Genomic DNA, 26498 nt, shown 5'->3' on the forward strand with positions numbered 1-26498 from the left:
CCTCAGTGTCACGAGGAAGGCGGTCACTGAGCAAGCAGCAGCTCGGGGCAGGCCCTGGGCTTGGTGCTGATGCACGTGGGTTGTCTGGACCCTACACTGGAGTTCCAGGGTCCAGGTTCTGGTTCTGTCCCAGATCCCAGCTTTCTCCCTGCGAGACAGCAGATAATGGCTCCAGCAGGAGGAGGGCCTGGGCTGGGCTCCTGGTTTCTGCCTCAGCTTGGCTCTGCCCTGGCCACTGTGGACATCTTGGGAGTGAACCAGAGGAAGGGTGATCACTCGCTCACTCTCAAAGCAAAGCAGAATGGCTTGGGTTTCGTCCGTGACATGGCCTTCTGACCCGGACCACAGACTTGGCTTCTGGGACCCCACAGTGAGCACAGGACAGCGCTGCACCCCCGGACACCCCTTCTACCCAAGCCACCATCATTTGGGGTAAGGGCACCCCTAACTAACAGTGGCTAACAATGGCAGGGTGGAACCAGCCACCTGCCACAGTACCTGGCGTCCTCATCTTTGCGACATTCAGGGCGTGCCTGTCAGGTGGAGCAAGGCCACAGGCTTGAACCTGCGGGGCAGCGTCCCTCCGCCCTCCCCTACCTGCAGCTGCTTGATGGTCTCGCCTCCTTTGCCGATGACCAGGCCCACTTTTGAGGCAGGAATGAGGAGCTCCTGGACGGTGCTGTTGCTGTCTACGTCATTATGAAAGCCAGGGCCGTTCCGACAGCGATCCACGATCTGCCCCAGGAGCCGCTTGGCTTGTCTTGGGAGGGAGAAGAACCGGAGAGCCAGCATTACGGGGATGCTCCCAGGTGGCCAGGGAAGGAAACAGCAGCAAGGGACCGGAGCCAAGGCTGCCCTCCATCCAGCTCCAGCTCCTGTCCCTATAACCCATGGGGTCTTGTGCCACCTGTCACGCGGTAGGGCTGGAACTTAAAAAGCAATCCACAGACACAATGGCATGTCCCAACATGGAACCCTGATGGGCACAGCCCCACTCCTGCTCCTGGCTCCACCAGCTCACGCCATCCCTGTTCGTTGGCCCAGCCCACCTCTCACTCCCCCAGTGTATGTCTCTGTCTCCAGAGCTGTCCCCTTCTCGCCCCACCCTCCACAGAACGCAGCTCAGCACTGGCTGGTGAGGTGAGAGGAGAGAGCGCGAGAAGGATGGGGAGAAGGAAAGCACAGGTTAGTAGTCACCGACTCAACTGGCAAACCCCAAATCTCTTCTCAGCGGCCCAAGGCTGCTTTGCTCTGATGTGAGGCTACGAGTCCCCACTTGGGTGTGGCCACGTGGGATGGGGCGCAGCGCCCGCCATGGCTGTACACTCATAGAGCCCTGCCGGCTGTGGGCTGTTACATGAGCCAGGTTGGGACCCTGCAAGCCACAGGCCAAGCCATTCATGCTGGTTGATTCGGGGGCAGTGGAAGGAAAGGGCGAGGCGGTGAAGTAAGCCCCACATGCCTGTGTCATTTGCTGGGCCCGCTGCCCTTTTCTGCACCAGAATCTGCCCTGGCTCTGATCTGCGCTGTTCATTCTTTAAGTCACCACCACCTCTCACAGAAAAGAATGCAGCTGCTGGACAGCCTGGCTGTACTGCGCCCTGAAAATGACACTGCTTCCCCCTCCAACTGTCATCCCATGGCCTGGGCTCTTTGGACAGACACAAAGCAGGAATGGTTAGAAGAGCAGAAGAAGAACGGAACGGCGGGAGACAGATGCCGCCTGGCGCAGTCCTGCGCCTCTGTGTGCAGGCATCCTCCGCTACAGCGACGTTCTGACATCTGCGTGTGCACTGCATCCACCTGCGGGGGAGGGAAGGCCTTGACTCAAGGGGGACCTGCACTGGCCCTGTGACAACGCGCACCTGGTGCCTGCTCCGGGTCAGCACTCACAGCAAGCCAGACCTCACCTCCGTGAGGCTCCCTGACCCGTGTGGACAACACAGCAGCCCGGCCTGTCGAGCCGGACACACACTTAGCATCCTGTGCCCTACGACCAAGAGAGGAGCAAACAAAGCAAGCTTCCTAGGAGTGCCTTGCAATTGTGTGGCCCGTACTCAGACAGCAGGATGCAATCAACATTGCCTGCAGACTGCCGTGGCCAGTGCCCCTCTGGCTGGTCCACACAGCCCTTCTGAATGGAACCAGGCCATGAAGGGAGGTTCCCCTCGGCTCATAAAGACCCAGGCAATGCACGAGGTCCCAGACTGAGGGGCTCCCCGCGCGACAGGCAAAGGAGGTGTTAACAAGAAGCAGGTGATTAGAGTACTCGGGGTGTACGCATGCTCCTGAAGACCCTGGTCTGCAGGAGCAGATGTTATGACAGCTGTGAGACGTCCTGTAGCGTTTGGGGAAAAGACGGGACCCTCTACACTTAAAGTCACAAAAACTCCTTGGCCTGGCACCCCCCACAATGTCTTTCCTTCTTGAAACGTCTGCTCTGTGTGGCCGCACCACAACACAGAACCAGTGTGGAGCGACAGCTCTGCCTTTCCATCTCTCCCCACTTGGGGAAGGAAGAAGAAGAGTGAAAGGAAAAAGTAAATAAAACAAACTTACTCAATACTTTCTGGGGTTCCGGTAAGTACACAGGGCCTCTCTGGAATCCCAGAGCTCTCTATAAGAAGAACCAAGAAGATGAGGTGTGTTGGTGGGCATCAGGAGACAAGCACCTCCGCCTCTGTGCACACAGACCGTCCCTCGGACGCCAGTGCCTGGACGGAGCACCGGGCAGAGGCAGGGCCGGGCAGCAGAGCCGCTCGGTTGGCCCTGACAGGTCTCCTTTGCTGCGGCTGCATTTCTGCTCCATCCTCAGCTGCAGCTGCTGAGTGGTTTTATCCTGTCAGTCCTCTCAAGTCCTCCGTTTGTAAGCCACCTGAATGGTTATCTGTCTGCAAACAGCTTGGGGTGCACTAGGAAGGAATTTTGGATTATCACCCAGCGACACCCAGTGATGGTATGAACCCCCCAAGAGACACGTGACAAGCATGTGGAATTGGTTCTGGGCCACTTGACAAGCGGAAACAAACAAAAAAACCCCAAAAACAACAAAAAAAGAAAAACAAAAACTACCAAACCCTTACTTTCCGACACACAAGATGCTTTACTGTGTCCCTAAAAACCCTGTTTCTTGAAGCCCTTCCTTAAAAACAGCAGAGAGGTTAACAGGTGCCAGGAGCTCCTGCCCGGGAAACGCTGCTCTCAGCATCTCCGAAATGACAAGTGTCGCTCGAGTCCAACGTCCCGCAGGCCTCTTCTGCCACAACACAAAGAGGTCAGCCTGTGGCGAGATGATTCACAGCCAAACTGTCCCCTAGCCTGCTGGAAGAGGCTCTGAACTGTGCTGCAACGGACGAGCTCCGCCAGGCCCCTGGATGCCCTCTCCCCTCAGAGGGATGGGATCGTGTCGGCCAGGGAGCTGCTGTGCGGTCCCTGGAGTGGCACAAAGCACCGGCCTCCTGCAGGCCCCACTGTCTGGTGTAGCATTCTGGTGCAGAAAACACAGGCCCTAGGGTGGCAGGGGATGGGAACCGCAGGACGGAGGGTCTGTCCCCGGAGCCAGGTGGGGCCCGTAACTGAGCCGGCTCCTGCTCTTTCTTCCTGGAGCTGACCTGGGAGAACACTCCCAGAAATGCAAGGACAACCCCAGCCGCTTCGACTTACCCACGCCCTCTAAGCCACAAGCCAAGGATGGAAACCGGGAATCTTACAAAATATGGATTTCTACCAAACTGAGACCTGTGAAATAAGGAACTCCTTACCTGAAGCAATCTGAATTTTGCACCCAGACTCGGCCTGAATCCGTGAGATCTGCTCACCTCCCCTGCCGATAACTGCAACAGAGAGAAAAGGGTCAGACTCGGCCTTCCGTCCCCTGGAACCATGTGCGCCTGGCTTCATTAACTCAGCAAACATTTACACTTGGCTCAGCACCACGAGTCAAGCTGGCCCAGCTCGAGCCTCTGAGCACCACAGCAGCGGCGGCTGCTGTTAAGCGCAGCAGACAGGCACAGTGCCTTCTGGGAGAAGGGAGGGCTCCCTGTGTCCAGAGGGACTGCAGCACGTCGGGGCTGCAGAGAACGCAGGGGAAAAGCATTCTGCCACAGGTGATGCCTCCACACAAGATAAAAACGGAAGGGACCAGGACTAGGGGAAGAGCAGAAGAGGCAGATACTTACTAAATCCTACCATTTTATCAGGCACTTTGAATTCTTCTGTTACTACTGCCCTAAAAACAGAGAACATTTTTGGAAAAATTATATAACACAAGATTCCCCAACCCTCCCATCCTGGCAACTCTGCAGGATAAGAGCCTACGAGAAGTCCTGGCCGTCTGGCCAGAAGCTGCCGTGGGCCTGCGGAGGTCACTGGCTCCCAGGGCAGGGCCGAGCCCCGCCCGTCTCTCACTGGCCACTGACTCCATGAATGACTGCCTTTCTTCACACAGCCACTCGGCTTCGGCGTTTGCTCACCCGGGGTGCGCTCCCTCGCACACGGGGGATGACCACGCTTCGATCCCAGCCCTGCCCACCCTCACGCCTGGGTTCCCAATCCTACTACTGTGACTCCTGGCCTCTGTCTTCCAGGGCCAGATGCCCAGCGACCCTCAGGACCCGAGAGAGAGGCCTCGCTAGTGCCGCTCGGGGCGCCTGCGGGGCGCTGCTGGGTAACGCTGCCGCGTGCATCACTGCCTTGCTCAAACAAACCCTTCAATTTGCCATACAGTGTGTATTGTGGACAAGATCCAATTAAATCTAAACATTTACCTCAGGAGGAAGCTAAATGCGAGTAGTTTAGGAAAAAAAAAAAGCCAGCCTCTTTAACTATCCTTTCGCCACAGCAAGGACTGAAGAGCGCACACATTTCCGGGGCACTGCAGGGGGCACGAGCGGCTGGGCAGCAGTCTCACCATCTCCTTTGCACGGGGGAGGGGGTAGGCTGGTGGCACACCCCAGCACTACAGACGAGGGGGACTGTCTCTCTCAGGATACACGGGCAATTCCTGGCCTCCCAGGCACAGGACAGTGGAGCTCAGCCGGCCGGCACCAGCCCCCAGTGTGACAGCCACCCGCCCAGAGGCTCCTACCGACTCTGCGAGCGGAGACAGCGGTTCTGGACACACACCTGCAAGGTGGACTCTCACATCCTGTGTCGCGTGGCTGTCTACTCTTGGACAATTTTACTTGAGAAGGACACACCCCCACCACACGACTGCCATCAAGCTCGGGCAGTCAGCCGGCTCAGTGAGGAAGGCAGGCCGCAGCAGGAGGGGCCCAGTTTGCGAGGCAAGGTTGTGGCCCGCCCGTTCTCACAGCCCAGACCTCTGGGAAGCCGCAGCAACTGGGGCCTACCAGGAACAACTTTCAGCGTAGCAGAAACCGGAAACAAGCTCCTTCACATGATCTTCATTTAGTAACTAAACAAACCGAGGAAGAGCTGGGAGAAAACCCACGCCCAAACTCTGGGTCAGTGCTGCCACCGGTGGCCTGGTGGCGACCGGGAGGGGCTCGCTGCACCAGCCAGGTCACTCTTCCCTTTCTCATGGAGGACTTTGGGACTGCAAACCTCCCACCTCCCAGATTGGCCTGAGACTTGGGGAGCTTTTTAACCCTCAACATGACAAGGATGTCGGGAGGGGAAACAGAGGCAGAAAATCACCTCTCACAGATCTCAGAGGCCCATGGTCCATCTCCCACCCCAGCCCCAACAACACCTTGCCCTCAGAGCATCTCTTCCAAGTGAAGAAGCTAAGTAAAGATTCATAAATCATTGAGAAACCCTGAGACTGGGGGACCAGATGTCTGCATCCCTTCCTTCTAAATCGAATCACCATCAGCAGCCTGAAGCGCTCTGGCCGTGTCCAGGCTGTAGCCAGCCCACCCGCCTTCAAAGGCCTGTACCAGCATCTCCTCTGGGCTCCCCTGGACTCCAAAAGGGCCAGCAGAAACCTGGCGTCTGCAAGCAATCTACCCGTGGTTTTCCACACTCCCAACCTCTGACTTTCTAACACTCCAGTACAGATGGTGGATCAATAAACAATTAGAAATGATCAATAAATAATAAAACATAACCCACCGCTTACCTTTGATGTACCAGGGCCCCTAACTGGTTACCCACTGTGGCAAACAGAAAAAGAAAAGAAAAATCAAAGCATTAGCACGGATAAACTAACTTCATCCTTACATAAGTTCTTACCATTCCAGGGGCTGGGGGGGGGGTGGTGCGGATTTGCAGAAAGCAAGCAAACAGTAATTGAGGCTCAGTGGCTGAAATGAATGCGTTACGTGATATGAAACAGGAGGGGACGTCTTGATCAACACAGGCTCTAACCCAGTGTCCAGCTGGACGCAGGATAAGAAATTGATCCATGTGTCCACATGCTGAGAGGCCTGGGAGAAAATCCTGCTCACCTAAATCCCTCCAACTTCCTACCTCCCTCCTGCTTGGGATTCAAACTCAAGGTGAAGACACAGCCAGCTGAGTGGGCCTCCTCCCCCACCCCAGGCACAAACGAGGAGACCCACTCCCCTCGGCAGCATTGTCCAGGGCTCAGCGGCAGCTGTGGTCATTAAGAACATGCACATATGTTCCGCTGCCAAGGCCGGGAGACCCTCCCCCACCGCGTGCCCCGCACAGGGCTTCTCTGGGGTGGGCTCTGGCCTTGTCGCGTTGCACACCAGCAGTCCGGGTACGGCAGAGAAAGAGCCACTGCCTCTCTCGAGTCCATTTCACAGACAACAGGGCCAGTCTCTCTTTTTTAAAAGACTTGTTTTGTTATTGTGAGTTGATCCAAAGCCAGGAGCCAGGATCTTCTTCCTGGTCCTTTCGCGAGTACAAGGGCACCAGGACTTGGGCTAACTGGTGCCAATACGGGATGCCGGCGCCAGAGTAGTATAAGCTCAGCTTACTACACCACGGTGCTGGCCCCAGGGACTCAGCTCCCCACCCGACCAGGGGAGCAGCGCTGAGTTGGCCTGCCCTTGTGGAGCTGGTGACGAGTGTCTCCTGTGATGCTGCTCTTCAATACACTTGGCAGATGGACAAGTTTACATTCTGAACTGCAAAGAACTGAGTGAGCCTGCGAGATGCTACGAAGCACGTTCAGAGACATCCTTAGCGCGGCTCACCCTAAGGGCAGACCAGCAATGACCAGGAAAGGCTCAACCCCACCAGCCCCGGGCAGAGCCACAGTTGCGACTGTTCTTTCTGTTCGGGCTTCACCCATCTCCCTCTGACCGATATCAGCTTGTCAGAAAGCGAGAGGGAGAAAAACCAGAGCAGGATATTTTAAGGGAAATGGCTCAGGAATAACATTAGCAAAAAGTAAAAGTACATGAAGCTACTGAGTCAATAAGTATTATTTCTTCTGGATCAATAGCAAAATAATGCTCTACAGCCAAAATATTGACACCACATCCTATCCGTTCACTTCTCTCGGGGAGAAGAGAGAGGTTTTTATCGACTCTTAAGTTTTTACTCCTGCATGTCCACTTTGAATAGAACAAGTACTCTTAGTTGGGTTTGGGCAGCTCACGACAGTAACGTCAGTGCTAAGCTGATCGCCCTGGATGGTTCTAGACAGGACTGCCCACAGTGGAGGCCAGGGGGAGGGGCACGGTCACCCGAGTGTGGGTGGCTGCTCCCACTCAAGGCTGAGGAACCAAACGACTGTGAAACACACACGGAGACAAGCAGGCCGGGCCGTGATTCCTGGCTGGTCCGCTGTGCTCCCAGGCAAGAGTCCTCAAAAAGGGCAAAGACTTGGCACAGTGGCCAAGCGGCTACTTGGGGCAGCCGTATTCCACACTCCAGTCCTGCTTTGGCTTCTGGAATGTTCACCCCAGGAGGCAGCATGATGCTGACGTCCCTGGGTCCCTAACAATCACGCAGAGGACAAATCTGCATATCAGACTCCTGCTTTAGCCTGGCTCAGCACCAGCTGTGCAGTTACATTGGCGTGAACTAGTGGATCCAAGCATTTTCTCGATCTAAAACGTTTTCAGAAAACTTATAAAGTAAAAAATGCTGATGCTCTTCAGGAACTGTTGTCTACATCAGAAAGGCCAGAGAGAATGAAGGGACGCAGCTCCACGCGGAACCTCCTGGGGCCGAGAACCGGCCCGGGGCTGGGCCAAAAGCTGTTCAACAGCCTGTGCGCATCACAAGAACGATGGCAAAGCTTGTGGCACAGCAGCCACACTGGCACAGCATGTCACAGCGGCCACACGGACTCCCACACTGGCACAGCGTGTCACAGGGGCCACACACGGGCTCCCACACTGGCTCCCACACTGGCACAGCGTGTCACGGCAGCCACATGGACTCCCACACTGGCACAGCATGTCACAGCGGCCACACGGACTCCCACACTGGCACAGCGTGTCACAGGGGCCACACGGACTCCCACACTGGCACAGCGTGTCACAGGGGCCACACACGGGCTCCCACACTGGCACAGCGTGTCACAGGGGCCACACACGGGCTCCCACACTGGCACAGCGTGTCACAGGGGCCACACACGGACTCCCATACTGGCACAGCGTGTCACGGCAGCCACATGGACTCCCACACTGGCACAGCGTGTCACAGGTGCCACACACGGGCTCCCACACTGGCACAGCGTGTCACAGGGGCCACACACGGGCTCCCACACTGGCATAGCGTGTCATGGCAGCCACATGGACTCCCACACTGGCACAGCGTGTCACAGGTGCCACACACAGGCTCCCAGACTGGCAGAGCGTGTCACAGGTGCCACACGGGCTCCCAGACTGGCAGAGCGTGTCACAGGTGCCACACACGGGCTCCCAGACTGGCAGAGCGTGTCACAGGTGCCACACACAGGCTCCCACACTGGCACAGCGTGCCACAGGGGCCACACACAGGCTCCTACACTGGCAGAGCATGTCACAGTGGTCACATGGACTCCAAGACTGGCACAGCGTGTCACAGTGGCCACACACGGGCTCCCACTGCCAAGAGCCCGCTCTTCACCAACAAAGATGGAAGCAAGTGTATTTGTCATTGCCCAGGGCATGGACACTGAGAGCCACAGCATGAGGCCTGAAGTCAAATTCAAACCCAGCGAGAGCTCCGAGCTGGGAACCCTCGGGAAGGCCATGTTGACTCCCTCCTTCATGTCAACGCTGCAGCCCAGGGCGGTAACGCATGACAGTTTCATTCCCTTGGGAAACAGTCCCACTCAGAACCTAAGAAGCAAGCCAGCAGGTGGCGGGCCCTGGGAGCTCAGGCAGCACACTGCTCCGTCCAGTTCCACACATGAACCCTTGCTGCAGTCTTCCTGGCAGATGGAAATGCCTATCAAGCTCAATTGATGGCTAACTGCAGTCATTTTACTTTGAAAAGGGAAAATACTGAATCAAATCAGTCTATTTCCCGTTAATGGTGCACGCTGGCCAACACCACTTCACCCTGCTTCACGAGCTCCCGCCAACTCTGGGCTAGCGCATGTGCACACACAGCCAGAGCTCATCTGCTCTGCACGCTGGGTAATAGGAAGCAGCCTGGGCCACGGTTGAAAAATGAACTTCTCACAGGCGCCGCTCACCCCACAACCTAAGAACTTTCTCTGCCCAGCAATACTCCTCCAACTGCAATCATCTCCAAAACCAAAATACAGGGGTCATACATTTTTCCTATTGGTGTGGAGGAAAAAAGCTGTCACTTGGCTCCCCAAGAAGAAATGCTAGCAAAACCCGGCAGGGGAGCGTGCCAAACTCCCGAACACCCACGTACACCCACGTACACCCACGCACACCCACGTACACCCACGTGCACCCACGTGCACCCATGTGCACCCACATACACCCACCTACACCCACGTACACCCACCTACACCCACCCTGCAAGGCCCAAGGGGACAGTGCTCATCTCCCAAAGCCTGGGGCCGGCACGCAGAAGGCGGGCAGGAAAAAACCTCCACATGTTTTTATCCAACTGGCAGAAACAAACAAACCAGGGAGAAACTTCCTCTTCAGCTTGTGAAAACAATCATGCCCATCCTCCTTTGGAATCCGGCCTGTCCAGACTCTCCCAGCCAGCGAAGGTCAGGAAGGCGCACGAGCTGAGCCCACTAAGGCTTCTCTCCCAGGGTGGATACAAAGGTCTCCTGTGTGTCCCAGGCTCGCCCCGGACCACAAACACTGATACACTGCCTGCAGCCCCAAAGCCCTTGGCAAGTAATCTGTTATCAGCTTGGCAAATTATCTTTCTAAAAAACTTATCTCAAAAACGTCACTGACTTCCAGCCTGCCAGCCTGCCCTGTTCTGAGAGGCAAAGCCGAGCACCAGCAGCCACACGTGGACCTCACCCGTGCGGACTCACACGGTCCCTCAGGAGACCAGCTGGGGGATGCCGAGGAAGAGGAGATCAGGGGACCAGCTGGGAAGGCTCGCACTGTCCGGCCCTGCGCCTTGGGCTTTCAGCACGAACAGGCCCAGTGCTGCTCTCTGCTATCCATTCTTCATCCTACAAGTTACTGTCCTTCAGGCACTGACTGCTGTGCCAGGTTCTGGGCCTCAAATACAACCAGACCACCTTTGTCCTCATGGAGCTTAGAGTAAGGGAGAGAAAGCAAAGCGAGCTGATGGAGACACAGAAGCCAGCCTGCAGGGGAAGGGCGCAGCAGAACCCACACCCCTTCCCCAGGACACCCAGTGCCTGTCCAAAGCCTGATCCCAGGAGCAGTGGCGTGGCACCAAGAGGAACGGTAATTCTATGGTACCATCTTCACAGCATCATGCATTGTATTCCCTAACCCTGTTCTCCATTCCCAAAACAATATAGGAAGGGGAGCCATGCCAGAGTGGGTGGCTTTTTGCCTAATTTCCCAGTAACTTTATCCAAGCTGCTGAGTGTGTGGCTGGTTCCTCTGTCCCCTCAGTCTGTGGGATGGATGTGCCAGTCTGTTCATGTGTTCCCTGGCTGAAGGCCGTGTCTGGTTGTGGCTGTCACCTGGAAAAGTGCCGCAGGCCCTGGCATGAACGTGTCCAGGAGTGCTGTGCGCCTGGATAGCTCTGATTGGATTATTTTAAGGTTGGAGTCATGAGTGGGTAAGAGATCTCACTTCCATTCACTGGCTCGCCACTCAAATGTCCACAATAGCTGGGGCAGGGCAAGGCCCAAGCCTGGAACTCCATCCGGGTCTCCCACATGAGCAGCAGGAGACTAAGCACTTGGGCCATCACTTGTTGCCTACCAGGCAATTTATAGGAAGCTAGAAGTGGAGCAGGACCTGAACTGAAGCACTCAACCCCCAGGAATATGGGGGTCCTAAGGACTGAGTTAACCCCCTGCACCACAGTTCTGCATTATAAATCCTGAAATGGACAGGTGAATGAGCGGGAGGGAGGAAGAAGGCAGTGAGCAGTGAGGGCAGGAGGAGCCTCAGATAACACCAAGACTGGGTCCCCCCTTCTTTGTATCTCAGCAAGACTACTCTGCCCCCTCACGGCACCTCACCCCAAATTCCTAGTGTGCAGAGGACAAACGCCTGCTCGGTGTCACTGAAGTCGCACAAGAGGCCTGGCTCCTCAAACCCTGCCGGGCTGCAGAGATGAAGGGGAAGCGGCCAGTGCCCTTGGCGTGTGTCAGCCAGCTCTGGGCGAGCCCTGGGCCAGGACTGCTTTGCCCAGGCAGGCAAGGGAGCAAGGAGGGTAAGCTCATGCGCCAGTCAGTCACTTGAGGTGGCTGGCACACTCCGCCAAGGGTCTGCTGCCTGGCTTTGAAGACAGAGCACAGCATGCCCACTGACCCGTGACCTGCTGCCCCAGGCTGCTGCTGGGCTTCAAGGCACAGCTGCCGCAAGCCTCAACTACTCAGAGTGGTCTTATGGAAGAGGGTTAACTCATGATTGAGAAGAAAATTAAGTTGTATTTCTAAGCCAATCAGCACCATTTCTTAAAATTTAGATTTGTCAGTGACACAAACACTTGAGTTGTGGATGCTGCCTGCCTCGCGGGGAGCTAGAGCAAAGCCAGGACTGGAAATCAGTCGCTCTGATGTGGCAGCCAGGAGTCCCAGCCAGCCCCTCACCAGTAGACCAAGCACCTGCCCTGGCACGTCCCTGGTCCTTCACTCCCAGTTCTCATGCTCTTCAATTTGAAGTTTACTCTTGACAGAAGTTAACCCAGAGCTTTGTAGGATGCAAAGAAGCGCTTCAACGAGCAGGGAGTGTTTATTCACTAGAGAAAACCTACAGGGGAATAGGGCCAGCTCTGCAACCATGGCAGAGGCAGGCCAGGACCTGTGCAACTGCACAGGAGCACGCTGGTGGCCTGGGCACTACCCTTTTACAAAGGGGCAGACGACCTGCTTGGCAGTTCAGGGCCAAATATGAGTCATGCCTCCCGGGTTGGGTGGGTGCAGGAGAAGGGTGCCAAGAGGAAAGAACCATCGCTGGTCTTGGAGCAGAGAGAAAGGTGCCCCCGTAGGGCCGCGAAGCAGGTTCCTAAAGTGTGGGGTGAGACTCAGCCTGTCAGGGCAGTGACCCCCTGGCTTGTAGCTGCAGATGGTACTGGGCAGTCATGAGGGCTGGGCTCGAGCTGGGCTCCTTCCAGGCCCAGGAATTAGCACACGGCTGCTCCCGGGCACACAGAGCACCAAGCCTTCCCTGTGCCAGCAGCCATCTTTGCCCGGTTCAGCACGGAGCACAGCACCCTGCTGAGCCAATCCTCCACTCACACACCTCAATGTTCCAGATAATCTCTATGTTAAGGTTCTCTCATGGAAATCTCCAAGTCGAAGTATTTTTTTTTAAAGATTTTTTTTTTTTTTTAATTGGAAAGGCGGATATAAAGAGAGAAGAGACAGGGAGGAAGCTCTTCCATCCGATGATTCACTCCCCAAGCAGCCACAATGGCTGGAGCTGAGCCAATCTGAAGCCAGGAGCCTCCTCCAGGTCTCCCACACAGGTGCAGGGTCCCACAGTCTTGGGCCGTCCTCGACTGCTTTCCCAGGCCACAGGCAGGGAGCTGGATGGGAAGCGGGGTTGCTGGGATTAGAACCGGCGCCCATATGGGATCCTCGTGCATTCAAGGTGAGGACCTTAACAGTGACACTATCGTGCCTGGCCCGCAAGTTGAAGTATTTCTAAAGAGACCCGAGTGACACCTTCAAAAAGTCTGGGGAGCACCCGATGCGGTGGCCTAGTGGCTAAAGCCCTTGCCTTGAACGTGCCGGGATCCTATATGGGCGCCGGTTCTAATCCTGGAAGCTCCACTTCCCATCTAGCTCCCTGCTTGTGGCCTGGGAAAGCAGTCAAGGATGGCCTAAAGCCTTGGTTTCCTGCACCCGCATGGGAGACCTGGAGGAAGTTCAAAGCTCCTGGCTTCAGATCGGCGCAGCACCAGCCATTGCGGTCACTTGGGGAGTGAATCATTGGACGGAAGATCTTCCTCTGTCTCTTCTCCTCTCTGTATATCTGACTTTGCAATAATAATAAACAAATCTTAAAAAAAAATCTGGGGAAACTGGACTTTAACCTCCTAAAGGCTATGGAGCCCAAGTGGAAGGTTCTTATTGCTGACGAAGTGATCCACTGAGCTTCTCCCAAACATGCCAGACAGACCCTGCTGCACCTCTGCTTTCCCAAGCTCCCTGTGCCGCAGCAGCACTGAGCTGAGAGAGGGAAACGTCCCTCGACAGCAGCTGATCGCTCACCGAGCCATCATCCAGGACACAACTGGCTCAGTGGCGCTGCCTGGCACAGGGTGAGTGACACCACCTGGGGATGGCGCTGAGCTCAAGCCCACACCCCACGCTCACTGACAATATGGAGAGAAGCGAGAGATTTGTCTAACCCTGCTGTTTTAGCAGTGCCCAACAGGAGAATGGATGTGGTGGACTGGGACGGAAAATGGATGAGGGAGACTTCTGTTGCCCAAATTCAGTGTGCTGTCCCAAGAGACAAGGCATGGGCGGGGTGGGGGTGCAGAAGAGCAGGCAAGACACAAAAAGCAGCGTCTGTCGGCTCAGTCAGGAGGAAAACAAGAAGCCACACTTAGGTTAGAAGGATGGAGGGCTCCCAAGGGCCAGTGGGCAGGAAACCACGGCTGCCAAGCAGCGGTCACAGGTCGCTTCTGGGTGACCCTGGCTGAGGCGGACGCCCCTGCCTGTTTCCCAGCCCCTGGCAGTAAACCCCAAGCCCTCTGTTGATTTCTTTCAAGAGGGTGGGCAGAAGAAGGTGGGAGAACCTTACATGCAGGATGCCCAAGGCCAGGTACCCTGTGGCTGCAAACCAAGCCCCCTGCGAGGGAAAACAGCCCAAGTGACTAGTGAAACATATCGATTGCCATTTCTGGAAACGCCGGGCTGGGGAGACGCTGCCATGAGCAAGCTCTGTGCTCAGAGCCAGACCAATCAGCTGCCCCTGGTCAGCGCGGTCCCACTGGAGGAACCCTGCAAAGGGTAGAAGGCTCCTTTGCTTTATGGCTTTTCAAGGAGGCATGAGCGAGACAACACGATCAGTCATATCTGGCCCGAGGGGTCAGAGCTGCCAGTCAGACAGAAAGCTGACGGAGCACAGTTCAAACTGCACCGCGGTGGACGCTGCTCGGGTGCCCGATCAATGAACAGCTGCTAGCAGACGAGAATTCTCCTGCTAGAGACACCAAGGTTTCTACACCTGACCCCCGGAGCAGCCAGAGAAATCGAACCACAGTCCGTGTACTTTCTGTTACTCCACAGCCAGAATTCTCTACTTCATATCAGAGACAAGCGTGTGCACCTATGGGAGCGGGTGCCAACTGGGTGGACAGAGGGAAGACGGCGGGCCCAGGCGCCTTCACCATGCTGATCCCTGTCCCAGTCGCCGCGACCCTCTGTCGGAGACGGAGTGTGACAGGGCATGCTCCTGCTTGCTGCCAAAGCCCGGCTGGGAACCTCCGGCAGCGAGGCCAGGGCCTGTGTGAACCAAAGGACAGGACAATGACCGCCCGGCCACATGAAAGAAGCAAGGACACCTGAGTGGGGACAAAGCCGGCGGACAGGCTGCGGAAAGGCCGCTGGCCCGGGGCCAGAGCTGCCTCAGAGCCCAGCTTCGCTGGGAAAGCAGGCAGGCGCTGTAACTCCCACAAGCGCCTGCGTCAAGCCAAACCCTCCAGCAGGTCAAACCGCCCACAAGCGGGCACGCGGGGACCATGTCTTTACCTCCCAGCCCCGCTGAAAAACCTCCTGCATCATCAAGGCAAATGGGCAGCCACCGCCAGAGAATTGCTAGGAAAAATCATGCTGAATACTTCCCCTCAGCGGCTCCTCCTCAGGGCGACGCTCGAGAGGGCTGTTAAGGAAACGGCTGACACAGATTTCCGCTTAACTGGCAGCTTTGCCAGCGCCCGAACGGCTCCGGCGGTCACAGCATCTTACCTCCGTCATCCAGGGGCCTTTTCTGCACGCCGTATCCATATGCTGAGGAGTCCACGAGAGGCGTGGAGTTATTCAAGTGAGGGATTGAGTCAATTTTAGCAGCAATCTATAGAGAGAATCAGATTTAAATACTCAGTAACAATCACAGCTCTATTTGGCCTGGCAGCAAGGCCGTGTCAGCCTGGACCACTGCTTCCCAGCAGCAGCTGAGCTTTCCCTCGACCTGTGTGTCTCCACAAGTGACCACAGCATGGACAGGTGTGCCACAATGCAAGGACACCAGCATTGTGTGTGTCCTGTCAGGAGAACTTGAATTGCAAGGGCTCAGCTCCTTTTTAAAGTGTTCCCTTAAGCCGCCAATTCCCCGCAAGGGTACTGAAAAGGCCTCGTTTGCCCAAAGTGACAACGCCTTAGGGATAGAGCCATCCTAGCGACTTTACTGTCTGCAAACAGATCATGTGACCTTCAGAGGCAGAAAATGACAAATTGCCTCTCTCCACCGCAATCCATGACAGCACTGAGCTGCTCCCGTGCTGGGGACGGGCAGGCAGCCTCTGAGAGCTGTTGCTGCTTCTAGACCAGGACACAGCTCCAAAACCGCCCCACTTCCCCATATGCCCACCCAATCTACCACATTGTCCCCATAGGAAACAAGTTCCCCAGTTATGGTTAAAGGTGGGGTGGTCTCAGGGAGCAGCCAACAGAGCTATCCTAAGGTGCTGGGCCCGAGGCTGTCTAAACATGCCTGGGCACCTCAGACCCTCTCAGAGCACAATACAGGATCCCAGACAAATGCCAACCAGAGGAGATCACATTGCTGGGCAGGCCGGGGGCAGGATTTGCCTGTCCACTTGCCAGCGTTGTGCGTGGGCAGCCATCTCTCCCAAGGAATGCCTCAGAGCCTAATACTATTTGCTTCCTTGTTTTTGACAAGATAATAAAAGACCTCAAATGCAAAGGAACTCTGAGTATCAGAAAGCACTTCACAAGTGCCAGCACTGTCAAACCAAGCCATTCACCCTGCCAGCGCTCAGCAGCCGCTGCACAGGCGCCATTCAAGGTGCTGGGAAGACAGGCAGGTAGACAAGGTCAGCGATGCAAGGGTCACTGCCACTGCCAAGACCCCGAGGCGGGAGCACGCTTGGCGGGAGCACGCTTGGCCCAGGCTGCTGGGATGGAAGGAAGCACAGGTGTTCTGAGGGGTGCGCAGTTCCCACCGAGCCTCGTAAGTCATGGCAAGGAGACCGGACTCGATGAGAAGCTACTGCAAGTCTTTACCACGAGGACACTGCCAGGAATGACTGACAGACCGGGCCAGGGCTCAGCCAGCGACAGCAGGGGCCCACTTGCTTTTGTAACGGAGGTTTTGCTGGGAAGTCACCACACTCACTGGTTTATGTGTTGGCTATGGTGATCTCTGCATATCAGCGCACAGCGGAGGAGCTACCCAGAGCCACGTGCTTCCTGCGGTATGGACTGTGAAAAGACACAAGTCAGCTGACCCTCTAACTGGGTCAGGGAGCCCGCAGCCCGGATGCGGGCTGCTCTAGTAAGCCTGCTACAGAATCCCACTTCTTGTGTCCACACAGCACGTGGGGCAAGCAGTCACCTGTTCTACAGGGGCCCAGCACACAGACCTCCCCAGGCCGCGCTCTCCCTAGGACTGCTGGAGCTGGAGGAGTGCGTGGAGGCTGGCTGCTGGCCCGAGGCAAGAGCTGCTCTGCAGGGCGCGGCTGGTGAAGGTGGAGACCGCTGTCTCACAGCACAAGCTCAGCACGGGGGGCTTTCCAAGGCACTGGCCTAAGCATTTACTTAAACATGAAACAAACACTCCAGGCACACACAAACCACAGGATGGGGGCAAAGGGCTTATGATTCTCACACAAGCACATTCCCCCCACCACACGCACCGACACTACTCACCTTCCAGTCCTTTCCTCTTCCTTCTAAAAGCAGCCAACATATATTTCTGGGGCCCAGTGAGATAGCCTAGTGGCTAAAGTAAAATCCTTGCTTTGCATGTGCTGGGATCCCATATGGGCACCGGTTCTAATCCCGTGGCCCCCTTCCCATCCAGCTCCCTGCTTGCGGCCTAGGAAAGCAGTTGAGGACGACCCAAAGCCTTGGGACCCTGCACCGGCGTGGGAGACCTGAAGGAAGTTCCTGGCTCCTGGCTTTGGATAGGCTCAGCTCCAGCCATTGTGGCTGCTTGGGGAGTGAACCAGTAGATGGAAGAGCCTTCTGTCTCTCCTTCTCTCTGTAAAACTTTCCAATAAAAATAAATATTTTAAAAATATGTATTTCTGAGTCCTTGGGCTGCCTTATCGTTTATATAGTAGTTTATCTTCCTGAGGTGCCATTCCCTGCAGCCCCCAAAGCCACTGAGTTAGAAGTATGAACACACACATATCCAACCCCCAAAATGACTAAATCAACATAAGTCCTAGGATGGGACCAAAGCTCTCTGGGATGCTAATTCAGGCTGCAGTCAGCCACCTGCAGGAGGGCCAGCTCCGCAGCCTGCACTACAGTGGGGAGGCCAGCTACATTCTAACAAGTTCCCCACACAACACACAGTGTTCCTGACACTGCAGGGTACCTCACCTCACCTCACAGTGCATCACACAGAAATGCGTATCCCTTTGCCTTAGTGACTCACTGTGGTCCGGTTTGCCACCTCTAATGAAACTGAGATTTAAAATCACAGCAGTGCTAGGCATTCTGCTAAGTGGATTTTAAGCATGCTAGCTCGGTGACTGCTTGTTACTTCCATTAACACTGGGAGCCAGGGACTCCCTCCAGGTCTCCCACATGGGTACTGGATGCCCAAGTGGTGGACGCAGCCATGCCACCTTCCAGCGTGCATGTCGGCAGGGAGAGGGGAGCAGAGCTGGGGCTGGAGCCCAGGAGAGCCAACCACTCTTTGTAGCTGCTAGCCTGAACACCCACCCCATTTACACTTTCCACAAGTTTGCTTATTTTTATTTGTGAGGCAAAGATGCAGAGCACCAAACACTTGAGCCATCTTCCACTGTTTTCCCAGACACATCAGCAGGGAGGTGGAGTCAAGCTGAGCAGCTGGGACTTGAACCAGCGACCACACAAGATGTCAATGTGGCAGGGCTGGGTCACACAATCCACAGGTCACAATGCTGACCCCGGCTGCCATCTAGCTGCAGAAACACAATTCAAGCCCCCAGACTCGAGTCAACAGTCTTAACCGTAAGGCAAAAATGCCCCTCTCTCCACCCCACACTTTCTTACACAGACTTCAATTCTCAAAGCCTTAAACTTGATGGCAAGTAATTCCTCACACTCGACACAGCAGCTGCTCAGGGGAGGGAGCCGCTCCTCAGTCCCTAATGGCGTGGGCCCAAGAGAAGAGTCCTGAAGCCAGGAAACTCCAACAAAGCAAGGTCACCCAGCCCTTATCTGCGAGTGGGACCTCGGCGGACTGTGCTCTAGATTGTCTCCCACAAGAGTTGTTCTCCGCCTTTTACAGGGGAGGCAAATGGCTTCTCTTGCTAAGTGCTATTTTAGGCACGGTGGTGGATGAAAATAAATCCACGTCACAAACCTTTAGCCTCCATTGCGAGAATTTAGCAAAAATGGGGGTGGGGCGTTGAGGTTTGTGAGGAAGATGTGAGCCCCAAGCCAGGAGTCCTGGTTCCCAGCCAGCTCTTCCAGCAGGTGACCTTGGACAAGACCTTGACGGACCCTGTTCTGGTGTCCTCACCTATGAGCACACCCAGGGACCACCCAGTGTTTACCCAGCACTCCCTACGAAGAACCCAGAGGTGGCTGGATGGATACCTGTAAACTTACACATCTGTTTTCTTAGAGTTACCAGCTATGTACAGCAAAGCTTTTCACTTAGGGGAGTGGTGTAGTTGTCTTTTAAAAATATTTAAAATAGGGCCCGGCGCCATGACCTAGCGGCTAAAGTCCTCACCTTGAACGCACCGAGATCCATATGGGCGCTGGTTCTAATCCTGGTAGCTCCACCTCCCATCCAGCTCCCTGCTTGTGGCCTGGGAAAGCAGTCAAGGACGGCCCAAGACTGTGGGACCCTGCACCTGTGTGGGAGACCTGGAAGAGGTTCCTGGTTCCCAGCTTTGGATCGGCAAAGCACCGGCCGTTGCGCTCACTTGGGGAGTGAATCATCGGATGGAAGATCTTCCTTTCTGTCTCTCCTCCTCTCTGTACATCTGACTTCGTAACAAAAATAAATCTTTAAAAATTTTTTTTGAAATAAAGGTCACTTTTAAACGTCAAGCAGTACAGTGAGTGTTTGCTGGTATGGCAAAGATCAAAGAGGCACAAATCAATTTTTTTTCTCAGTACATACTTTCAAGACTAAAATCCTCTGACAATAGGTTTCATGGCCAAAGTTGTTAACTCCACAGACCCAAGAATGTCCACTTCTGTGGATATCCCCACACTGTCACCCCAAGGAGGAACAGGCAGAGGACCCACATGCCAGGCCACATCACACTCCCTTCAGCCTCTGGGGGATGTCATGCTCCCTCCACCAGGGAGCAGGGGGACCAGCTCTCCCGGAAGCTCTGCTGGACAGCCACCAGCGGGCCTACCTGGAAGCAAGTGGGACCCCTGGGCAGGAGGAGCCAGCATGTGACCACAGTCCCAGGCCTAACCCACTACAGAGGAGACAGTGTTCTGCCCCGCCCCCAGCCCCATCCTGCCAGCTGCACACCTAGGGCTCACTGCTGGCTGCTGAGAAGTATGTCCACAGGGTTAACAAAGACAACACAGCAGAAACACCCAGGATGCGGGTGGGGGGCAATGCACAGAAGGAAGCCGGAATGTTGCTATGCTATTTTTCTTAGATTTACTTATTTTTTATCAGAAAGTCAGATTTACAGAGAGAAACAGAGACAGAAAGATCTTCCATCCACTGGTTCAGTCCCCAAGTGGCCCACAATGGCCAGAGCTGAACTGATCCAAAGTCAGCAACCAGGAACCAGGAGCCTCTTCCAGGTCTCCTGCGTGGGTGCAGGGTCCCAAGCAGTCCTCGACTGCTTTCCCAGGCCACAAGCAGGGAGCTGGATGGGAAGGGGGAGCTGCCGGGACATGAGCCAGCATTCTTATGGGATCCTGGCAGATGCAAGGCGAAGATTAAGTCACTAGGCTATCACACTGGGCCCCAGAAATGTTGCTATGCTAAACTTTCATTGAAGTTCAGTAACAACACAGAAAGGAACATGACCCCTTACAGCTTGCTGACTTTTCACCAACGCTGACATCTAGGCAGCCAACACATCAGGCACCTGCCTCCTAAAAGGAACCAGCTAATGGCGAAGATCAGGCTGTGCTCAGAAAAGCATTACTATCATGAACAGATTCCATTTCACAGATGAGACAGGTGAGGCGTCCTCAAGTCCACTGTGATCGCCACCCTGTGGTAGTCCCCACCACGGACTTGGTGACCACTGGACGGGAGCACGACCAGGAATTCTTCAAAAGCAGCTGAGTGAATGACAGCTATTGCCATCAGCCTCAGATCTCAATGGACGTTATCCAGAGCAAGGAATGCAGGACTGCTTACTAGCTCCCAGCAGCTCACGCTTCACCTGCCTGCATGCCACTGCTGCCGGGACAGGACCTCCTCGACCACCTTAGCAGGACCACCTCACTGAGGTTCCTAGGCACACCCTCCCTCGTCGCCACTCCATCCTGGAAGCCTTCAGACCAAAGTCCCTTACACAGAACGCTCGGGCTTGGCTTTAGAGAAATCATCAATTTCCAGAAATTACATACAAAACTAATCACAGAATTCTGGGAAAAGGTTAAAGTTTCTAGGAATCTAAAAAAGATTTATTTATTTGAAAAGTAGAGTTAAAGAGAACCATGAGGTGGTTCACTTCCCAGATGGCCACAACGGCCTAGGCTTGCTCATGCTGATACTAAGAACTTCGCCTGGGTCCCCGTGTAAGTACCAGGGCCCAAGCACCCGACGCAGCTTCGTCACACACACCCTGACTTGGCACTTTCAGCAGGGAGCTAGATCAGAAGCCGTGTAGCCAGGACTCAGCCGGCACTCCTACGGGATGCTGGTGTTGCACGCACAGACTTTAACAGCAATGGCGCAAGGGCCGTGCTTTTTAATGTTAAAACCTTTCCTGGTGTACAGAAATTACCTGTCCAATATCCACGAAATCTACAGTGGATGCCAAAAGACCCCTCTGCAGGATGACGCTGATCTGGGTGGGGTCCCCTCCACAGGTCCGTGCGACACCAAGCCAAAAGGGTCCCCTGCAGAGTGCCACAGCATCTCTTCCCAACCTGGGTGAACAGCTCTGCTGCAGCTTCCCTTACCTGCCTCTGAAAGGCACCAAGTCTTCCAAACGCACAAGGCACCCTGTCCCAGTCGTTGTGCTCTCCTAAAGGCTCACTAGCCTAAAACACGAGTCAGGAGTGACAGCCCTTGTGCCATCATATCTGGTGGCCAGGAGGGTCCAATTCTGAAATAGAATAAAAACCAGTTCCGGATCCATCCACCCAGGGCCCAGCACCAAGCCCAAGGCATCTCAAACTAAGCCATCCCTCAGGAACACGGGAAGTGATCTGACTGCATCACTGCTTCCACCAGCACAACGCAAACCGTGCAAATGAGGTGGTTAGCATTTGGCATTAGAAGGGTACCTTTGGGCCCTGTGCGATAGCTTAGTGGTTAATGTTCTCACCTTGAACTCGCCAGGATCCCATGTAGGCACTGGTTCTAATACTAAGAAAGCATGCAATATAATCAAAAGCAAAAAAAAATCAGTACAGTCCAGTGTTTTCAGCTGTAGGTGGTCAGCCTTGCCACTCAGGTGCTGGTTAGGACCTGGGGACCACACACAAGCCAAGAAGTGACCCTCATCTGCCTCCTAACTGTGGCTGCAGGTGGGGTAGGCAGCAGTGACAGCTCAAGTACCTGCTTCCGGCTGCCACTGGGGAGAGCCGCACCGCCTTCTGGTGCCCACATCAGTCCAGTCCCAGTCACTTGGGGAGTAAACCGGCAGATGACAGATCTCTCCCCTTTTCTCGAATAACTGAAACAATTCTATAGAGCTAGGCAAACGTCAAATGTCTGTGGGTTTACAATGCTGCAACTGCCCTGCTTAACATTCCCTAAAGACTGAGTCCTTGAACATGATTCAGCCTCATGGCATCACCATCAGGGCTATCCACAGCACACACTGCGAGCTGGTGCCTACTAGAATGCTGACAAGCCCTGCAGTGACAGAGCCAACTGACTTACTGAACTCCGCACTTGCCTGCCAAAGTCATTTGCCCAAGAGCTCTTCTTCATGGAAGATCTATCAACAAACAGCCTGCAGATCCACAGCCAGGCAAGACCAACACAGGGCAGCTGGCTGCCCTCCTCTCCAGGCCCACAACTCTCCAGCCAGGGTCCTTGGCACCAGACACCAGACGAGGGGAGTCACAATTTGGAAGAGCATCAGGACAAAAACTGCCCATCATGCAGCCCGGAGTACAGGGCCCACAGCGACTGCCACTGCCACGCCGGAAGTGTGAGCCTCTCCACGGCCAGGGTAGCCAGAGCCTCGGATTTCCTGCCAAACAAGGCACACTGCAGCCCCACCGCCCCCACAGCCTGCCTTCTGCAGCCCATGGACTGCTGTTTGGGATGGTCTAGGCAACTACAAAGCCGACTTCAGAAGAAGACAAAGTCTAAACAAACAGCTATTTCACTCACTAGCTACTTTAGCACTTGCATTAACATGTGGTGACCCAAGGGACCAGCGCTGGACACTCTGCTGGTCCCCTCCTCCCTGGCCCCAACGCCAGTCACTGCATTCCTTCAAGTGCTGCAGAAAGCTAACCTGGGGGCCAAGCAGCAGCACACAGGCTTAGTGTCAGTGAGTACAAAGTATCTAGAGCATTCCGCACTTCCTTGTATAACAAAGTAGCCAGCAGCCAGTGTGCTCCTCCTCCTCCGCCCCTCTGCTGTGAGGAGTGGAAGTAGCACCTTCAAGTGCTGAGGTCTGCAGGGGCCCAGGGCATCTGGCAAACACACCAGCCCTCAGGCTCAAAGCGTCAGACAGCAGCCATGGGAAGGGCATTCTAGAAGGTTGGGCCCCTTTTGAGGGTCCCTCCCTACCCCCATGAACCCCTCCTCACATCCAACGGCCAGCAAAGGATAGTTTCCAAGCTGGAAAACCTGTCAAAAGGTCACTTCCTTCGAACTCCACGATGCGTCACTGTACCCACACAGGGGCAAAGACGCTCCAAGAAGAGGACTCGTCCTTTAAGTGAACAGAGAAGCCTCCTGTGGCTGTGCAAGGCCACACTACCACCTGGGGTCTAGATCAGCACAGCAGCACCGCAGCCCCGAGAATGTTAGGAGCTGGGCACCTCCTGCTCCCGGGGAGCTGTTCAGTGGCCAGCAGGCCAGCCTGGGCATCCAGCGCTGCTCGAAGGCAGCACACCCACCTACCCCATCCACCCACAATTACAGGTACTTAGTGGCAGATGCTACCAAACTGTCAAGAGACTTTCTGAGAACTCAAGGCAGGAGTGGTGAACTCCGATCCTGGGCACCCATCCTGCCTTTGCCAGGGTCCTGCTCTCTCCACAGCAGCTGAAGCAACATTTTACTTTCACTACCCAGCCAGGAACTTTACAGAACCAGCTATATTGCTACTTCACTTTCATTTCTTTCCATTCTGTTTGAAAGACAGACAGTACCATCTCCCATCTGGTGGTTCCCATCTGTTGAGATGCCCCAACAGCCAGGGCTGGGCTAGGCCCTGGGAAAACTGCCTGGAAGCCAACAAATCCATCACGGGAGCCACTGCCTGTTGCCTCTGATGGTGCACCGCAGCAGGAAGCTGGACCTGGAACCCACAGATGCTCACAGGGGTGTGGGTATTCCACGTGGCCCCCTACCTGACATGCAGCAGCTCTTCATCAATGGGACTGAGCCAGATCATGCTTCTACAGAACTGGTGTCAGCTACCCACATGCATCCAACATTATGAACCCACGGGATGCAGGCAAGATACTAAAGCTGCCCATGACATCTCACAGTTGCCTTCTGAGCAACAACTGATTCCCCAAGAAGGCCTTATGCCACAACAGGGACCTCTTAGTGGACTGGATGCTGGATGCCACGCACCCAACTGCACAGAAACTGCAGGCTCCAAGCCCGACCATGACCCGCCAGGCACATGGAGCATGGATAGCTTCAAGGGCTCCAAGACCAAGGCCGGTGTTGACAGACACATGTGAGCTAAAATGCTTTGCAGTCTAAACATGGTCTCCTAACTCTGGATCCTACGGGGTTCATCATAGTGCCGCCATATGCTGGGTACCCAACGGTCAAGCAGGGATGTTGTAAGGGTGCCCCAACACGCAAGGCCACTTGAGACCAGCTGCTGCATCGGCTGGCACTGCACTCTAGCAACCACAGGCTATTCACAGACCTACTGCCTCCCTGGAAGTGCCACCGCGCACACCTCCAGCTGTGAGGGGCAGAAAGGACACACGCCCGGCGCCGTGCAGGCTTGTCACCACTGTACTGCGCTCCAAGGTGAATGTCAGAGCTGTGGCCCAGCTGCTGCTCAACACCACTGCTCCCCAAAGCTGTGTGGGGGTGGCAGCACTCAGCAGAGGGCCCCCCAACACTGAGAGCAGACTGCCCAAGACCAGGAGTTCCACGCCCCCCATAAGAGAAGCTCCTTGGGCTTTCAGCCTATCCAACCACACTGTGGCTTCTGGAGGGCAGTGACCCAGGAGGCCATCAGGGATACACGTGCCTAAGCAGCCTGTGAGGAATAAGGGTTGGGGTGCCGACCTGCCCCCACAACAGTACCAGAGTGGTGGCAGGGGAGCTGTCCGCACACTCTCCCAGGACAGCCGGCCAGCGGCTCCCGAGGGCAAGAAAGCCGGACATTCACTGCTGGCTGGCTGGCGCCGAGGCAGTAAGGAACAATTCATCAGGCAACACTGTAGGGGACACAATGTGGAGAGGAGCATTGGTATTCCCGGGGAAACCCAAGCTCTCGGGAGCAGGTGGCATTCCTGCTCTCGGAACACTCTGGAAGAGATGGACAGACCTGAGTGGAGACCTTCTAACACAGTGGGTCCCCATCGGGGTGGGGAGCCCATTCTGCTGGGAATCAAGCATTTGGGAGTTCCAGCTTCGAGAAACACCACACAAGAAGAGAGCAAGTGTGTGTCCTGGGGCCAACTTGTCGGCTGCACTGTGCATTCTCCTGGATGGATGATGACAACTCCTCCGCTCAAGCTGCGACCCCCAGCGCCCCAGCTGCAGCTGCAGAGCATCGGAGGCCTCCCAGGAGAAGGTGACTGGGAACCCTGAACATCCATGGACTCGCGCACTGTCAAAACAGGCCATGCCAGGGTCCCCCGGGGGGCAGAGGCCAATGCCCACCCTTGCAAGCACTGCCAGGTTGGGAGACCACCGACACTGGCCCCGGACATCTGCAGCCACTTTCATCCCACCCTCAAGAGTGCACTGTCCAAGCTCGCACAAGCTCCCCCAGCCCCTCAGAACCCCCCAGCCGGCCGGCCTGAGAGTGCAGGCACCTGGCAGCCCGGCTCCTCCCAGCTGCAGCCGCTGCACGGCCAGGCCCGGCCAGCGCCGCCGGCCTCCCGAACCGCCTCGAGCTGCACGCATACCTGCCGGACCCGGTGCAGGGCGTCCACGAACCCCTCGGCCTTCATCCCCACCGGAGCACCTTGCCCCTGCACCAGCTCCGCCATGGCCGCCCCCGCCGCCGCTCGGCTCCACGGTCCGGCCTCCCGCTCCGCTCGGGGACCCGTAGCCGGAAAGGGAAAATCGCTCCACTTCCGGCGGAAGGGAAGCCGGGACGCCTGGTGCCAGGGCAGCCGCGTCTGCGAGGCGGGGTCAGAGCACGTGATCGCAGGCCGGTCCGAGCCGGGGGCGGGGCCGTGGGGCCGGGTGGGCGGAGCGCGGTGCCAGGGGGAGGTGCCGCGGGGGCGGGGCGCGGCGCCACCCACTCCAGTGCCCTGAGTGACAGGCTGGTCCAGTGGAGTTCGCTGTGGCAATCTCTGATTTAGGATACTGGGACTGAGCGCTTGCAACCGGCGCCGTGAGAGC

At 55.8% G+C, this 26498-nt stretch overlaps 1 protein-coding gene across 1 annotated transcript in view; it reads right to left on the bottom strand.

Moving 5' to 3' along the window:
- FUBP3 (far upstream element binding protein 3) overlaps window positions 1-26178 on the bottom strand; it is a 37778-nt gene extending 11600 nt beyond the window's left edge. The window contains exons 1-7 of the mRNA XM_040963059.1: window positions 26057-26178; window positions 15386-15491; window positions 6083-6116; window positions 4179-4228; window positions 3762-3833; window positions 2560-2617; window positions 598-760 (exon numbers count right to left, since the gene is read on the bottom strand). Of these exons, the coding sequence (XP_040818993.1) occupies window positions 598-760; window positions 2560-2617; window positions 3762-3833; window positions 4179-4228; window positions 6083-6116; window positions 15386-15491; window positions 26057-26140 (567 nt within the window). The 5' untranslated portion in view covers window positions 26141-26178. The remainder of the gene's footprint in view (window positions 1-597; window positions 761-2559; window positions 2618-3761; window positions 3834-4178; window positions 4229-6082; window positions 6117-15385; window positions 15492-26056) is intronic.
- Window positions 26179-26498: the final 320 nt, after the last annotated feature.

This window comes from Ochotona curzoniae, unplaced genomic scaffold, assembly GCF_017591425.1.
Source record: "Ochotona curzoniae isolate NIBS_2020 unplaced genomic scaffold, NIBS_Ocur_1.0 scaffold_3208, whole genome shotgun sequence".
In the NCBI taxonomy this organism is placed as follows: domain Eukaryota; kingdom Metazoa; phylum Chordata; class Mammalia; order Lagomorpha; family Ochotonidae; genus Ochotona; species Ochotona curzoniae.